At 41.2% G+C, this 18,635-nt stretch overlaps 1 protein-coding gene across 5 annotated transcripts in view; it reads left to right on the plus strand.

Moving 5' to 3' along the window:
* Positions 1-411: 411 nt before the first annotated feature.
* PDE8A (phosphodiesterase 8A) overlaps positions 412-18,635 on the plus strand; it is a 132,373-nt gene continuing 114,149 nt past the window's right edge. For 4 of the 5 annotated variants that reach the window (XM_074916714.1, XM_074916711.1, XM_074916713.1 and 1 more), the window contains exon 1: positions 412-2,074. In XM_074916714.1, coding sequence (XP_074772815.1) covers positions 1,814-2,074 — 261 coding nt within the window. In that variant the 5' untranslated portion in view covers positions 412-1,813. The remainder of the gene's footprint in view (positions 2,075-18,635) is intronic. The other variant, XM_074916715.1, reaches the window with a different exon arrangement.

The raw sequence follows: 18,635 nt of genomic DNA on the forward strand, positions 1-18,635 counted from the left end.
TGGGTTGTTTTGTGTTTTGGTTTTTTTTAACCGAGAGACAGGAGCTAACTGGACCTGAAGGGCTTGGGGCCGTGCGGCCGTGTAGAAGTGCCGGCGGCTCCCTGGGGGCCCCCACAGCGCGGGGGGGGGGGGGGGAGGCCCCTGGAGGAGCTTCCGGTCAACGGCGGCGGCGCGCGCGACCCCCGCGGCCCCGGGCGCACGCGGAGCGGCGGTTTAAAGTTCGCTCGCCCGGGCGGCGCGGCGGCGCGGCGCCTCATTGGCTCTCGGCGCCTCATTTGCATTGACGTCATCGCGGGCCGGAGGTCAGCGCCGGCGGCGGCTTTGATTGGCTCCGCCGCTGTCAAGCGCCGGGGCAGCGCGGGCGGGGCGGGGCGGGGCGGGGCGGGCGCCGGCGCTGAGGAACATCAATAATAACAAGGTGAGCGCGGAGCGGGGGACGGCGCCTGCGAGGAGAGGGAGAGCACTGCCCGCTGCGAGCGACGCGGACGCCACGGCCCCGGGAATGAGAGCTCTCGCCGCTGCAACCCTTTCCGCCGGGATGGGACGCTAGGATCGTTTTCCTTCTACTTCTCGCTCTTTTTAATTTTTCTTCTTTTTTAATTTTTTTTTTTTTTTTTTATTCCCCCCGCCGTTTCGCATCATTTCTCTGACCAAAAAAAATCCCCCCCAACATGGAGGCGCTTTGATGCCTCCGCCAGCGGAGCCGGCTCCTCCCGCGGCTCTGGGAAGCCCTCCGGACCCTGCCCTGATTTTCCGAGGGCCGCCCCCGGCGCTCGGCCCGGGCGCTGTGGGGGGCTCCCCGCGGCCCGGCCCGCTCCGGTCCCGCGGCGCTGAGCCGGGAGCGATGCCGCTGCGGCGGGCAGAAAGCCCCGCAGCCGCCTGACCGGGGGCTCTTCCTTCCGACGACGGGAACCTGAATGTCACCCCCGCGGCGACCGCCCGCGACCGAGGCGGCGCGGGACATGCCCAGCGCGGCGTGAGGGGCGCAGCCGGCTCCCCGGGGCGGCGGGGCAATTTTCGATTTTTTTTTTATTTTTATTTATTTATTTCGCCCCCCCTCCCACCACCAGCTCAGCCCCAGAGCACACCCCAAGGCGCACCCCCGGCACAGCGCAGCGCCGAGCGGGACCGCGAAGAGTGAGCGCTGCTTGGCGGGGAGCGCGGAAGACGAGGTGGGGAGCGGCCCCCCCCGGCCCGTACCCGGGTTAATCGGTAACGCTGTGCAAACCCAGGTGGAAAATGCGCCGTGCTCCGGACTAGGAGGGAGGAGATGGTGCAGTGCCCCCGGCCGCTCTGAGCGCCTGGCCGACAAGACGCTGGGGTGTGTGTGCGTGTGGTTTGGGGCTTGGGGGTTTTTTATTTTTGCTTTTGCTTCCCCCTCCTTTTTTTTCTTTTTTTCTTTTTTCTTTTTCTTTTTTTTTTTTTTTTTCCCAGAAGGAAAGAAAACCCTACCAAGATTCTCAGATGGCTTAGAAAAATTAATAATAATCTGTGAAAATATGAAGTCGACCAGTTCGTGATTTTTTTCCCCCCCTTCCCTCCCCTCCAGCTCCCCAGCCCACTGCTGAGATTGAGATAAAAGGACCCGTTTCCTGGAGGACGAGGAGAACAGACACGTTTCTGGTGGTGTAGAAGGGACCGATGGCAATGCTTCAGAGTGTAGCGGACACGCAGGAAAGAGATTCAACCTGTTAACAAAAAATTAAGCGGGGGGAAAATACCAACGGGAAGGAAAGAAATATATATATATATATATATATATATACACATATATATATACAATTTAGAAGTATTCCCCAGGTGGCCACAAAGCATGGGCTGTGCTCCAAGCATCCACATCTCTGACAGCAGAGTGGTCTATCACAGTAGCAAAGAGTCTGAGGAGTGCAATTCCCCTCACCAGACCAACACAACCATGTCTCAACAACAGCAAGGCAACCCCGTCCCAGGATTATTCATTAAATCCTCCAACACATCCACTTATAAGGTGAGGACTAATTCCTCTAAGAAAGACAAGAGGGAGAACAGCCAGAGCATGGAGACAGAGACCCAGACCAGCAGATCCAGTGTTAAGGTAAAAAGGGTGCTAAACATAAGCACTGTTTCTCTCAGAACAGGAGTTGGCTGTAGCGGTTTAACCCAAGGAGTCTCCCTGCCGATGTCTGTGGGGGAGCTTTTCCTGGCTTGGACTGTTGCTTTCGTTTATGAACTAATCGGTCTCACGGAACGACTTTATACATGTACCCAAACCTCTTTTTTTTTCATTCCACGCAAGGAGTTTTCCTAATGCCGGGAAGGAGAACGGTGTTAATTGTCCTCATCAATCATTAGAGCCAGGGGCATGGGGCTGAACGTGGAGGGCCTGTCCGTCTGTCCGTGGTGGGACTGCTGTGTGTGGGAGCTGCGCTGCCACTGACTCCTGGGTCTTACATGTTTGTTTGTGCTGGGTCGTCCGCTGTCGCTGCTTGTGCTTGGCTTGTTTGGAAGCAAATCGCAGTCTGAAGTGATCTGCTAGCTAGGCTGATCAATTTGCACACCTCTTCCATTCAGAAAGTTGAGAGTGACAGCGGTTTTTGCTCTGGGTGCTGATTTATATTAACTTGTTGACCTTGTCTGTTGCTGCGAATAGGGTATTATTTGGAGGTTTTTTTACATGTGTGTTAGCATGCATATTTTTGTGTAGAGATGCAACACAAGGCTGTACAAAGTCGACAGACGCATACTAAAAAAATCAGTAATTTCTGATTTTTTTTTAAGTGAGAAAGTGGTGTGGAATGCTTCCTTGTCTGTTTACTTTCTCCTGATGGCCTGTTTGTTTATGGGTTGTACTTTAGTTCCTAATGCTATAGGTTTTGATTATGCCATATCTTTGCTTTTTGGGGGGGAACTTATGTTTGTAAAAATAAGTAATTGTAAATATTTAAAAAAAACAAATAATTGTAGTAGCCCAGAGGATACTATGTAACATGGCTGATCTGCACTGGGTTACTATGATGAGAACTGAGACACACATGCTGTAAATATAAGATACAGGCACGAGATGAAGGCAAATAGCTAAATGTCAAGCGTTTTGCAGACTCGCAGAAACTCTCATGATTTGTAGTTTTCTTAGGATTTTTACATGCTTATTAAGACTGGCTTCTAGAGTATTGACCTGGAATAATTTTCTTCAGTACTGTGGGTGGTTTTCTTCAATTGTTTTCCTCCAGATTTAGTAATCTCAGTTCAGAGGAGTTTGAAAAAAGACTAGAAGATAAGACACTTTGTTAAGTAGTGAGTTGGAGCAGGAATTAACAAAAGGCAGAACATGAAGTGTTATACCAAACTAAATTTTTCTGTTAATAACGCTGTACAGGAAACCAAACTTTACGGCCCTGTTCACCCACGATAGACATGCTTAAGGCATATTTAACACAGTAACTATAGTAAGGAAACTTAAATTGTCATCAGAATCCTGACAGTTGTTTTGCAAGCAGAATTTTTGTGATTATAATTGCACATTATAAAATCTAAACCAAAAATATTCTTTAAGCTTGTATTCCTTTGTCTTCTGTGTGATTTGCTTATGGAGGGGAAAAAAGCAACTCCAAAACATGGATGAGAAGCAGGCTTAGTTTTGTTAAATTTTGTTGTTTGATTTCAAGAGCTTTGTAAAAAATTCTTGTTACAAGGTTTGGATAATTCAGCCAGATTCTATACGGTTTATGTTGGTTCATATGCATACTGTAATCTCATTGACAGTCATTCTGATTTTTATCACTCGGTCATATTTTCTGCCCTTGTCATCACTCTAAGCACACTGCTGTGAAACGATGGGTTTTGAGAAATGAGAATGGAATTCTGTCTGTGATCAGCTGAATACAAAAATCTGTTGGATGCATCACATCTGCATGATTTTCGTGGGCAAAGTCCTATAATACTCTTGAGAACACTAAAGCAGCATGGTATTTCATTGTCTGCTCCTGTCTTCAGTGTGTATAGTATGATCAGATTCACCATTCCTAGTGTGCTAGATAACTGCACTGTCTCGGAGAGGGCTCTGCTATCACTGGAGTTTTCACAGTACAGTGAAGTTGTTTGGAAAGAACCAAAGTGTGAGAACTTTTTAAAGCTGAGGGACAGGAGCCTGAAATCCCTGAAGCCAAAAGGAGCATTGGACAGGGCGTTGTGCTGTTTTGGAGTTAAAAGGATTTTCGATTTGAGGAAGAACGGTGAGAATGAGGGTGCTACTAGGAACTACTGCTCTTCTTTGGAGTGCATAGTACACTCTCTATGGCCACTGGGGTACCCTCACGTGAACAGAAGATGCTACAAACCTTTTATGTTTTGACTAATGATGGTATCATCATAATTTGTGTGAACAGCCAGTAATCTGTTTGAATGGCATTTTCACTTGGTTTCAGGGTACTTTAATTGAAATTCATTCACTTTCTTTTGTTGTATATGCAGAGCTTAAAGCCAAGAAAGTCCTGTGTGAGAGCTAAAACCAAAAGTTGGCTCATGTGTAAATCTCATTTTTTTTTCCACTTCAGCTGGCATTAGCCTTAAGTTTATTAAAATATGTATAATAGGTAGCACAATAGCTTTTATTGAATCGGTTTGTTAGCTACAGTGCACATTTTTCAAGTCAGAAAGTGTCATTAGAAGAAATAACCCATGTTAACTGTAAAATGGCACTATATATGTTGCTAATTAGCCTCCAGACTTATTCTGGCTTTCTGTTTATGTCTTATTATATCTTCCTGGTCACATAGCAGAGGATCATTTTCTGGATGTGCAGTGTGAGCATACTATATTTTGTGATTTGCATCAATTTACAAACTGTAGCTTAAAAAGTTACCTGTTCTTTCCTACTATGGATAAACCTAAGTTTATCCATAGCAGATTTGCAGAGCAGTCTTGAAGGTAGGTGTGTGTGTGTGCACAGACAAGTGCCATAATACCTATTTCTGGTATATATGAGCGTGGTGATGCTATATGAGAAATGGAGGAGCCCTTTTAATAAAATATATTTGGTCATGCACCTGTATCTCCCCCCTTAATTAGTAATTTCATACATGGCTTTCATTTGAAAATTTAAGTGGAATAAGTGCCATATCTAAAAAGTGAACCAGCCATGAAAATTGTTCCCTTAATTTTTGGTGTATTAACTTCACAGCTTAAACTCTGTACTTTTCTCAGTGAAAGACCTGCAAGACTCACTAAACTGAGTGAGGTTTGATTATCCAGTGCTACATTAAGAATATCAAATGGCACTCCATCCAGTACCGTTGCAAAGGAGAGTTTGCCTGTTTTTTTGTAGCTCTGAAAATCTCAAGAAAGTGGACTCAAAATCATGATAGTCTGACTTTTTCACATATGTTAGTTATGATTTTCTTCTCTGGACATTTGTGGTGTTAAATATATGGCAAAGAGACTTGGCTTTATAGAAACCTGCTTAAACACCTTTAGAATAATACCTCTGTTGATAGCATGAGCAGAGTAAAGGCTTGGAATGGTATAAAGACTTCATGGGCATTTATTTAAAATTTACTTGGGTATTCATAAGCATTCATGTCCCAGCATCACATGTGTGTGTGTCACTCTTCTGCACTAAAATATATTGTAGCACATACACTGCACATTTATTTTGCCCTGTCATTCTTTTACATATGTGAGATTTCCTTCCTCTTGACTTTCCCTGTCATGTATATCTAACACAGAAATATGTGCATTTGGGTGCAAGGGGATCAGAGAGTAAATCCAAGCTTCCTTTATTTTAAATTGAAAGTAGTCCTAAGCCAGCAGGGCTGAATGTGAAATAGCCTTTTGATTTATCTGCTAATATGGAACAGCCAGTTTAAATCTACGGCCCTACAGCCAGTAAGTTTTCTTCACTAAAACCCTGTGAAATTGCCTGAGAATTTTACGGTCGCTGCAAACCGTTGGTTGCATAATTCTGCATATAGGAGGCTGTATGCTAAACTTGTACCTGCAGTGCTGAAGTGGATCTCGTTTCAGCATTTAACAGCATATTATTTAGTTGCTTAAGCTGCCTGCTCTTTTCCTGTCTGTCTGGTAATTCCTTCCCCTTGGAACACACTAGCTCTCCCTCCCTTTGAAACTCCCACATGTACTGTCCATGCTTCCACTGAGGCCGTCCACCCTCTCTTGATTCCTCCCTGTTCCCACTGAAACTGTCCTCAATCATTTTCCTGACAAGCCTCCCATCACCATTTCCCTCCCACTTCCACTGACGTCAGCCCTCCTGTACAGAGATCCTTGCTCCCACTGAGAGAGGATCCTTCCCACGCTGAGATACACAAACTTTTCTCAGTCTTGACGGTTGATGTTTTTTATGCTGTTGTTGCAAGGCATGAACCTTTTTCCTCCAGGGGATGGGAGTCTAATTTTTAAATGGTATGAAGCGAACTGGTGTAGTAACATGTGAGCTGGGTTCATATTTAGAGTGTATTTTTTATCTTTACCTTTGAATTTCCCATTGTTTGTAATGTAAACTGGAAAAAAAATTAACTGTAAATCACTCACAGCATCTAGATTGCTATGCTACTAAGGTAGCATAAGCTGCTTTCTCAGTTTTTAAAGCATTATTATTGGTACCTCTCCCAGTCATGCAAACCCACTCATGCAAAATGTGTCGCTGCATCTGAGGGCAATTCCTTGTGTGAGTTGAACAAGGTTAGACCCTGAATTTTTGGAGTATTTACTGTTGGTAAAAACTTCACCGAATCTCCTTTCAGCTGTAAAGTCATCTGCTAGACACAAAACGCTGACTTCTCTCTGCCCTTTGCATTGTTCTTCACTGCCCCTGGTGTGAACTTGCTTTGTGTCTCTTGCTTGGCCATTTTAGGTAGTTCATTTCTAAGCTTTTCCTTTTCTGCCACCTGAATATGTCAATAGAGGAAGTATTAAAAACAAGCCTTTATTTCTACAGTTCTAGCTATTTATTTTACTGTGTTGTACCCTTTGTATTCTTAATTGTATGGCTTAGATTGATTTATAAGTACATCCACAGTGAGAAATTTTCTAGTTGTAGTTACAAGCCAGGCAGAAGAACGGGAGGCAATAGGTTTATTAATTCTCTCTCACTTTCTACCATTCCCAATATTACACGTGGTGTGAAATTCCAGTGCAAGGTACCAGCAATTCAGATTTCACATCTAAAATGCCAAGTCTAAATATAATCTAAAGAAGTGAAATGGTGAAATGGTTACATCCACTTGCAGATACTTCACAGTCAATTAATTTTAGATTAGAAGATGCTTACAATCTGTGTGAATATGAAGAATGTCTCATTAAGAAAGTTGATCATGGTTCGTTTGAAACTTAAAAAAAATACAGTTTGGAAACTGTTTTGCTTCCCTTACTGCATGCTTTTATATCTGTTCCTCATGTTCAAGTAAATGTCAAGAAAACAAGAGGTATTTGGCTGAGAATTATTTTTAACATGCATGGAAACATACCTAGCAGTTGCCACTACCAACTGTGATAAACTGCTGTTTTACTTTAGTTATTATATGAACTTTTGTTCATCTCTCTTGGCCATCACCTTGAGAAGGGTCTCCAGAGTTGGGTTTCTTAAGCAGTAGTAACAATACACTGAAAATATTCCACTTCTTGAGCAGTTGCAATGCCAACTGACTTTCAAATGAGTCCTTGAAGAGGAAATAAATATTGAGAGATATGGACAGCTAAAGCTCTTACTAGCTCTCAGCAAAAAGGGAAAGAAACCTAAAGCAAATATGGTAATGAGCAGATTGGCCCCAAGGTGAAATTGTTTCCGTACAAGCTTTGCACAAGTTGTCATTTTGTCAGGGGACCACAGAAGCACCTGCACACGTAGGAGAACAATTTAGCATTGTGTTCTATTTTGGTGGGGTGTGTATGTATATAATATGCCCACATTGTAAACTGCTTTACCAGCCATGGATGGAATTAAAACATCGTTAGCAGTGTTTCCGAGATTTCATGCAGAGCGTGATTTCATGCCCCAAGTGCCGTTTTCGGTGTGAATTGCACTTTTGTATGTCAGACGCGTTCACCCAGCAGAGGTTCACTAGGAATTTGCTTGGCCCTGTGACGTTCTAAGCATCGCTGTCCGTCCATTGGGTAAAATAATTAGGTATCTTCATTTAACAATAAATTGACACAGGGTGATAAGGTGCAAATTGGATAGCTTTAATGTGCATGACATACTAAATAGTTTTATTGCCCAGAGTCATATTTTAAAGTTTTTAAAGGCATCAAGGAAGTGCTGTTGTTAAAGCCCTCTTCTTTTCGAAAAGACTTCAGCATCCAGCTCATTTTCTTAAAATCCCTGCTAAGGCCAAAATGTGATAAATTATGTTGGTATACATGCTGTGAAATTAAATAGTGGAGTCTCTAATTTGTGCATTCTTCCAGACCATCCCCTTTTACTATGGCTTGAACTGTTGGCCTCCAATCAAACTAGCAGGTCCTTTTCTCCTCTTGCTTGTAAAATCTGTAAGTCTGTCACTGCACATAAAGTGAAAAGCTTAGCATTCTGTAAAGCAGGTCTCACATATGTTTTTGTTTCAGGAGTAAGGATGAGGGCTTTTGACGTGAAAATGCATTGACATGAATTATCTATTTTGAATGTGATCAACAAGGTAATTTGAAATGGGTTTTGATAGTGTTTTAAATGTTTAAAGGTAGTCTGCATAAGTATGTAGAGAACTGATGTCTTTGCAAAGCAAAAGAACTTGGAATAAAAAAGGAATATTCAAGATTTTAAAAAGATTTTAGGAATAAAATACTGTTTCTAATGAAAAGTCTCTGATTCCAGTATGAGGGACTCAAATTAGGATTCCTATCTTTACTTGGAGGCAATACTGCTTTTGGACTTGTTGCTTTATTGCATGATAGACAGTTTTTGATCACTAGATCCCTAGAAATTAGGATGACATATTTTTGTTGGTGTAAAGACAATCTCCTCCTTGGCCAGATATGTCTGTTATTCTTGAGCGAACTAAATAGATACTACTTCAAGGAAAATGTGGGGGGCTTTGGTTTTATTTTTTTTTAATGGATCAGGATAGAAATTACTCCGCTAAATAACGGGTTTTAAAATTTTAAGTTGTGCCTTGTTCTTTATTGGAAATGAGACTTCGCTCTTCTTGCAAAGCAGAATTATTTTGCACATTAATTTGAAAGTTGCCCAGGAAACTTCAAACATTTTATATGCCTGAAAAGATCAAACCTTTTCAAGTAAGAGGTATTTTCCTTTATAAATCAAACATTTTACATAGCGACATGCACAGATTTCTGGTATTCTTAAGGGAAAAATGGTAACCTTGAAATCTTTTCATTGTTTTTAGATTTCCCAGTTTCCTAAGTAAATCCATACAAAGAAAACACAGAATCAGTGGGCAAATATGAAAGAATGACATCCTCTACTTCCCATTGTTTTTAACTTTGAGTTAGCAATGACCTTTAGCTCCCTGCTGGGATGCAGTGGAAACTTTGAGGCCCCATGTTACTTGCCACTAAAAGACAACGTATTTTTAAAGTTACACATTTACCATCACTTTCTGTCTTTCAGTTTGAGGTTGTTATCTCTAATAAAATTTAATCAGACAAATAACCTCAGTAACTGATCAGCAGAGTAAACCTTCTTTATAAGGATCTTGTTTGAAAAAAATATGCTAAAGTTTTAATTAAAACACAGAAGAACTTCCATCTGCATCGAATGCAATCTTCCTGTATTTAGGAGTATCTACACTTTTGTATCATCGGCGAGATGATCCTCATTCATACTGAATTATCGGGATTGCATCTCTTCTGACACCGAAGTGTAGAACTGTATTTTAGAACAGGGGGGTTAATTACAAGTTTTTAAATGCACAGATGTATCTGGGTGATAGGTAGATAGGTCAAGATCAGCGTTCAACCATGACAACTGAGCTTCCAGATGGGTATTTCTTTTTGGAATACTATCTGCTCTTTCTTGTAATTTTTAATTTTTTTTCTTAAAAGTTTGGTGAGAAATACCACAAATAGTTGAGGACAACCACACCTACTACTTTGGTAACTTGAAGGAAAAGTGACTTGCTCTGCAAACTGCTGCAGTTTAACTGCCTGATGGAATTGCAGTTTTCCGTGACTCAGTGATAAATATCTCGGCATAGAACGAATATCAGGATGTAAGTCTACAAGTACTGGAATCCAGAGCTCTGCCACATACTGAAGTGTGAATGGCACTGGGCTTGCTGGCAAGATATCTGCATCTTATTTTCAAAACAAAGCAAAGAATGATTTTGCGAATACTGAAGAGATTTATGGATGGGCCAAATCCTGACTAAAATGACAGTCCTTCAGCCCCATTAAAATCTGTTGGCTCGACATCTATACTTGAGGCAGAACTTGGGCTGCTGTGTTTATCTCTTAATGTGGTAGAAAATAGCTCCCTGTTGGATATGTGATTTCAAAATAAAAATAGTGGCAATAATTTTTGTGTTAAGGGCTATGTTATTTTCTATAATTTCCGAAAGATTTAAGTATAGCTCCAGTGGGCAAGTTCCTGGCTGTACTGAAACTAGTGGCATAGTCCTTACAATTTTCAGAACAGCCAGAATTTGATCTCTGGTCTGTAAGCAAAACCTACCTGGCTGCTCTGAAGTGCAAGTAGGGTATCAGTCCTTATGGTTGGGTCCCGTGTTTTATGATTGTTTAATCCATCAGTTATACAAAAACCTGCCAATAACTGATCTGAATAACTGTCTAATGATAGGAGTAATGGGACAGCAAATAGTTTTGTTTGGTTTTCCCTCAGCTTCATGTAGTGGTGGGGGCTGTTTTCAAGCAATAGCTGCATGAAGAATATACATTGCCGTGGCTTCAGGTCATAAATGAAATCTGTGAGTCTGTTGCTGTTCTTGAGTGGTGACTCTCAAAACTTTTACTTTCTAGGCATTTGAAAGGATTTTTCTGCATGAACCTGTGTAGTTCTCCACTTGCATCTGAGGCGTGTTGGGATCTGTTAGGTTGCCTGATGCTTTGTGGTTGCAGGGGATCAGTCTGTATGTAAGGATGCAGTGATGTGGCCAAGGCTAGAGATACTGAACTGAAATCAGAAGAACCAGACTGCCACTGGTTAGTGTGTGGCTCTTCAGCCAACTTGCTCTGTGTTTCTACTTGCATCCTTCATCATCATTATGGTTGTGCAGGATCAGGGCCATCATATACTGAGGAACATATGAGCTGCTCTCAGATGGAACTGTGTCCATGTAATGCAGCGCTTTGTGTCTAACAGCAGTCAGCAATGTGCTTTGGAGAAAGATGCAAGAAATCTAAAGGTACAAAAATGAGAAGAGTTTTTCATGTTCCTCCTCTGGCTTCAGTCTGGACATACCGATTTACTTATTTTTCACATTTTTGGCATGTATTATGGTAATGATGTTTTTAATTTCATCTCCTTGTAACTTGGTTGCTAAGCTGACAAATGCAATTTAAAAAAAAAAAAAAAAAAAGGCACTCGAGCAGAATTTTTGAATGAAGGATTAATTTCCAAACCAGTGTTAGCACATACTTAGCACTTAAACACCATCAATGTGGATCACTTATGTATTTGTTTCTGCAAATACTGTTGCGGGCACCAAGTGTTTAAAAGAAAGCAAGAGGGATGAATTGTAACCAAATATGGGTTTGCATTTTGAAGAGAATTTCATGACCAGAGAAGCTAGTGCTTTTTTTCATAAGAAAGCACAGTATCCTGCAGATGAAAAAAAGCAGAGGGTAATGCTGATATTTTAGAGGAATGAAATATTTCAAAGCCAAACAGCATTTTGCAAACCGAAACAGCTTTTTTTTGTTAACAACTGCACTGAGAGGAAGACTAAGTCCTGTGAGCTCAGACACTGCTTCATGCTTCCATTGATTCTGCTGTAACTTCTAATTTATTTAGTATTTGTTTTCTTCTTGTCTTTTTGTCGTGGAAGTGATCTGCCTTCTGCAGAATTTCAGATGAAAGAGCTGTTCTGCTTATACTGTCAGTTAAGTTATTGTATGTCCTCAGTTCTGGAAATGATGGGTTTTGTTCCTTGCTATTTAATGCCATGGAGCTGAGATTTGTGAGAACAGTCAGGTCGAATTCAGTGGCAGTGCTGTCAGTCACAGCCCCTAAGCCTAACAATGATACTTTTTCCCTCAGTCAATAATCTAACGTTTTACCTTTATCAAAGTATGTAATCTTTTACTTTAGGGCAGCTACTTACTTTTTAGGAGGGGTTTATGTTTTCTGAAATATTATTACAATTTAGAGCTCGTTAAAATGAATGTGTTAGAGCAGTAGTGTGTTGGGAACCAAGTTTTCTCCAAAAAGCAGCTTGCATGGCTTTTTCACAGTGTCCTGCCTCTGGCAGCGGTACCAGGTAGCAAGAACCAGCTTTTTGGAGGTAGCTTTTATGATCCTTGATAATAATAATAAAAACTCATGAAACTGCTCAGTGAGGAAGCTGATCTATCCCTCTCACTGCTGGCCTTGGTGAGAAGGGCAAAGATGGTGTTGGTCCCTGAACCAGGGACCAGTAGAATCAGCCTGCTTTCTTGGTAGCAAATATTAGAAAAGGGAATTTCTGTGGGCATTCTTTACTGTTCATTCCTAGAGCTAAATATTGATGTATCAGTTTATGCTATTTCACCAAAAACCCCACAATTCTGCTGTCACTGTTTATACAGTTACAATATTTGGAATAATTTTTATTTTTTTTAATCCATGTAAAGCCCTTGAAGTTAGAGTGGGAGTGGGGCAGAGGGAGCAAGCCTTGCTAGTGGTTGGCGGGAGGTATGGGAAGTTTAATGGTTTGTCTAATCCCCAGACTTAGACCCCAGTCACAGTGTGACCGTGGGAAAATTGCCAGGCACCAAATTGTCAGAGGAGCGCAGCTGAAGTTCAGATTTTATGAAAAGCTCACCTCTCTTGTGAATTGCTTACAGTGAGGTTCATAGCTGGACTGTCAAAAAAGTGAGCTGAAATTGCCATCTCTTATTTTGCCAATGAAATGAAAAAGGATGTCTTTTTGGAAGTTACACAGCTCTGAAGTTTTCTCCTGACTTTATGTTGGCTGTTCTTATCACTAAGAGCTCTTACAAGGCTCTCTTGTGTTCTTTGGGCAATATAAGCTCTCTTCTGCTGTGCTCTGCTAAGGTTATGGGGCACTGTTCATGGGGTAAATTGGCTTTGTTGGTATACAAAGTCTAAGCAAACCTGAGAATTTGAAGGACTGTGGGAGTGAAATACACCTGGTGCAGGTTCAGGGAATGCATTTGTTGTTTTTTTTTTTCTGTGAGCCTTTGAGCTGTGCTAGGAAGTGCAGGCTATGGGTGTTGAGAGGTAGCTCTGATGTTCAACCCGTTATTCTATGGACAGGAGTTATGTGGGTTAGGAGGCGCCTGCCTGCTAAGTTGCACTGCTCTGTCATTGCCTCCTAAATTTAATCATGAGGTCAAAACCAGAGGCCAGTGTAGAGTGTAAGTGGTGGGGTCCAGTGTTTAACTCTCAGGTCACTATGGGGAATGGTTTTATTACTTTTAGGTTGCAGAAGTCTCAGTTGTCTCCACAGGGATCTTCACCTACTTATGGAAGAGTGGTTTGTCTAAAAGGTTGAGAAACCTAAATTTTTCCATCATCAGTTGGAGCAAGAACACAGTCTCCCTCAGTTGTTTCCTGAAGTGTGTGTTTAGCAATGAGGCCATGTGGTCTCTTGCCCTTTCTCCACAGGTGACCTGCAAAGAAGAACTATCACCCCCCCTCAGGAAACATGATACTTTTGGTCAATGGCCCCTTACATTTTTTTCCCCAGCTGACTGGCATTCCAGCTGACTGATCAGAGAAGTACCCAGTTGCATCCACTTGTTAGGATTTGCTGTGCCAGTGCTGTTCCATTTCAGGATAAAGGTACCAGGGAAGTGCTTTCTGTTGAGCATGTCAGAAAGCAGAGCTGCACTTCCCTACCTGTGGTCAATCACTTTGACTGCTTTAGGATCTAGTTTCCCCTTACCCCTGTAACAATACACTCAGTAACAGTAAACACACATGTGAAATACTACCTGGGAATCTTTAAAAGCTTGACTACTATTAGCTTCGTGCCACATTGTAAGAGTTACAAGGACCTTTCAAGTACCTCGTTTCCTTTTTTTTTTTTTTTCTCCCCCCCCCCCCCATTTTGCAGACAGGTGGGTGTGGGTGAAGGGCTTGGTGTTTTTAAGGTAAATCAACAAAACATTTCATGTAGAGGGAAAAGCATGACAGAGGATTGCCAGGGTGAAGGGATTATGGCTAACAGCACTGCACCTCAGCTGCTGCTGGGTGCTGCAAGAGGCTTTTATATCCTTAAGAGTCTGAGTTAGGTTTGGGAAACCTTGATCTCTGTATTGAGGAATGAGCTGAGGCCAGTGGTAATGGTTTAAACACAAATTCTTAAAGCCATCTTAATTGATTGCTATAACTCAGTTTGGTTACTATAGATATTTTTGTCCTAGAACAGGCATGAGCAGACTGTCCAGAGGAATATGTACATACAGAATGTTTGCCAATTAGCTTGCAGTTAGTTTAAATAGAACACAGACCCCTGACTTGGTATACCCTAACATCTTTTTAATCTAGTTTGGACAGGGCTAACATGTGCTAACCTGGTACAGGAAAGACAGTGGTGCATGTTGAAGTGCTTTATTCAAGGCCATGAACAACAAGTATGAAAATACATTTAGGGAGTATCTTCCTGATGCTCTCTGAAGTAGTCTGCCTTCATATGAGAAGGACACAGCTCTCAGATCATGGCTGCCATGTCAATGCACCCATCACAGAACTCAGTACTGCGTGCTGAGAGCTTGGACCTTCACAAGAAGGTTTCTGCAGGAGGTTCTCCTTCCTCTCGGCAAGTCATACATGTCTTTCTAGAGGTCAGGCTATCTTAAGAAACCATCTCTGACTATTCTCAAGTGCTTATGCTCCTTAACTCTCTAAATATAGAAGAAATTATGAAGCTCCCTGACATGCTGGGACAGCCAGGGGGCTTTCTTTCAACACTTAATAAAATAGCACTGTCTCTTATCACATGAGCTCTTAATTTCTCGGTTCAGAAGAGTACACAGCACTTTCCTACAGTGTATAGCTGGGCACTTCCAGAGCCGGCTTCTTCACACAACATTTTTGAAAGATGAATGTTAACTAAACTCAGCTTAATTAAGTTGACAATTTCACAGCTACTTTGAACAGCTCATTAACTGCAAGCTCCAGCTTCTTTACAGCCAAAGCTCCACCATACATCATACAGTGAACCTGCTGACAGGAGGGTAAAACTTCCAACTCCTGCTTCAAGAGATCAGATTTATTACTGCGGTCCTGCTTCTTCTAAAACCAATTAGGGCCTCCTTTAACAGATACTGGAAATTCTTTGAACTGTAGGATAGTCCTGCATAGCGCTGCCTAGTGCAGATACCACTTTGCATGTTAAAGCCAATGCTGTTTTATGTATCTGCCAAGCTGATGGTGGTGGGGGGGTGAGGGCAAGTGGCTGTGGATTGCAGCTCCTGTATGATACTGATTGCAGATCTACAGTATTTTTTTAACTTGTAAAAAAAATATATATATATATACATATGCAATTCCTTGTTGCTCAGCTTGCTTAAAAATTAGATAATAGTTCATTGTTATCTGTTTCTTTATAAATTAATCTGGTTTATTTTTGTGCTTTGTCCTTCCTCCCTTTCTCCTCTGATAGTGTAGAAAATTCAGTCTCTCAGAGCTGTTAAAACACCTGCTGAAGGCAATGGAGACTGGGCTTGCTGACTGCAGTTCAGCCAGCTGGATTTCTTCAACTTGGTCTTGGCAAAAGAGTAAATGCTGTTTCAAGGAAGTTTGCAAACCTCTGCTGCCCATGACCCTGAAAGATCCCGTCATATGTTACAGAAACAAGTGTCTAGGGTCTTAGGCATCCTCCTCTCACCTTCTATGTTAATATTGCAGTAGTCTGTTCTTTAAGCTGATCATTTCCTACTCATGTGGCTCTAACTGCAGCAGTTCTGATACTGCTGTGCTTGTGACAGCGTAGTTTATGCCATTTGAGAGTACAAATACAGTGGTGCGACTTCATCCACAATAGAAAGCTTTCCTATTTCTTGACTTTTGGAACTATACTTAGGACACACTTCTAAATTAGGCAAAGTCTTACTACAGTCAAGGCCAGGGGACTGTATGAGGAATGTTACCTAGCCTAGAAATGTCAGTGAGTGATTTGGATTTTTAATATTTTATATGGGAAAAATCTCTGTTATGGATATAGTGGTAGTGGATGGGAGGGGGAAGAAAACATACTTTTGTTAAAGTAGTTTGTTTCCTTTGAGGAAGTGGTATGAAGTGTACCAGCAAAACCAGTTTTGCTAATGTTAAGCTCCATTTAAAATGAGAATACTTCCCAGGACACTTGTGTTATACCTATGCCAGGATTTAAGGACTGTGGAAGTGAAATAAATTGACGCGGAACCTGGTACAGAGTCAGCACATGGAGCCCTTTTCCTTCTTGTTGAGCCTTTGGACTGTGATGGTTTCTGGCAGCTGATGATGCCTTTGCAGCAAGAATTTGTATCAGTGAGAGCTGCAAGGAGCTTTGCTAGCACTCTGAATGCTGCCACAACACTGGCGTGTTTGTGGGGTTGGTTTTTTTTTTTTAGTTTTTCCTCTTTTGGACAGGTAGATTTAGCAGGAAGTAGTTTGGCTGAGGTATGAAATCATAATGTGGGTATTTGCAAACCTTAGGTAAGAAAAGGCTTTTTTTTTTTTTTTTTTTTTGTCAGCAAGGCTTTGTAGGCTACACCAGGCAGTAGAACAGAGGGAAACAGTCCTTGAATTAGGACAAATAAGTGATTGTCAATGGCCTTTGTCCTCTGTTGCTGTTTGTGTGCCTTTTACTGTAGGACACTGCTCTTCAGAATGGTCTGTAAGTATGTGGCTCTGCATTCTGCAACTTAAGGTTATTAAGGAAATGTTGAATTATCAGTGAATTAGTTGCATTGTTTCAAACTGATTTAATGTTAATGATTATCTCATTAAACTATTCTAGATTTATGTTTGAGTATGGGACAAATGACTGTTGTATGGAAGATACTGAATTACCAGGTGTGATTTGGTGACAGTTTGATGGTAATGCAAAAAGGTGACTTGTGATCAAATGTTGTCACGCCACAGCTGCTTCTGCAGCAGAACTGCCATTTTACTGCCTGTTTCTGCTTGACTTTGTTACTTTGGCATCCATGGTGGTCTGTGGTTTTTCTTTAACTTCTTCAGTTATACATAGTGGAGGTTCCTTCCTGCAACCCCTTTTCTTCCTTTTGCCGTTGTGTTCTACCTTTGACTGCATTTTCATGCTTCTAATGCTCATATATGCATGTATCTATCTTTTTTTTTGGTCACAAATAGTATATATCCTCTCACTGATGAAACTCGCATCAGCTCCTCTCACTTAATGATTTAGTTCTTTTTTTTTTTTTTAATGAAGTGCTTTTGTTGGGTGAAGGTCTTTGAGGAAGGTCTAACTTCTTCCCGCCCACTGGTATACAACACTATCCTAGAAATGATAGAATCTTTATGTTTGCAAAGAAGCATAGCTAGTAAACAGATCTCTCTCTGAAAATATTTAGTACACACAGTGTACTCTTAAGCATTTTCACCAAGGTCAATAGCCCTTAAAATGCCATTATTATAAATCAATCTGATATTAGAGGAGTATTTTCAAAGATGTGTACACAAACTCAAACCAAAAAATAATTTTTTCTGTAACTTCAGCTAAAATGCAGTAAACTTATTTCTAATCTGCCATATTAGAAAAATTTTTTTTCATCATCTTTCAAAATTACAATGCTGTTCTATGCTTAAAATGTTTTCTTCACTGACAAATTATAGGTATGTTCTTGTGTTGCTTAACCAAAAGTAACATTATGGGGAAAAAAAAGTTTTGTTTTCCATAGCACAAAACATAAATAATTTGTTGTAAATTACTTAATTATACTTTGTGGATATGAATTTTACTTATTTAAATATGAATAGAGACTGCCATGAATGACATTAAGTATGGACTCCTAGTCTTGTATGATTCAGCTGGTGCTGACACAGTTTCATAATAAACATTAGATATTTTTTAATCTATTTTTGTAACCACGTCAGTTCAGATACTTGTTGTAAAAAGGGAATATCTGCATGCATAGTTGTGATTGAACTGAACTTTGATCTGAAATGGAAATTGATTTTTTTTCTGCCCTTACTAGGGATCTTGAAATGGCTTTCCAAAGCATTGAAGCTCGAGCTAGTTTTGTGACAACTTTCTTTTTGAGAAGGACCAAGTGGAAGAAATTGTTACTTTTCTTCCAGATACACTCCCAGCAACTGCCAGAATTTCAATTTTTTTCAAAGGGTCACGTTCATTATGTCTCTGACGTAATTAACTGCTATTTTACATCTTTCAATAACCTTCAGAGCTTCCCATTCTCTTTTGCACTTGCAGAGTTGGTGACCACCATAGAGATGACTGAAGAGTGGTCCATGAGTGCCACCTCGCGTATGGAGCTGCATCCAGTAACTCCCTACTTTGCAGTCTGGTTTTGAGCTGCCAACCATTCCTCTT

The sequence above is a fragment of the Athene noctua genome, chromosome 13 (assembly GCF_965140245.1).
Source record: "Athene noctua chromosome 13, bAthNoc1.hap1.1, whole genome shotgun sequence".
Lineage (NCBI taxonomy): Eukaryota > Metazoa > Chordata > Aves > Strigiformes > Strigidae > Athene > Athene noctua.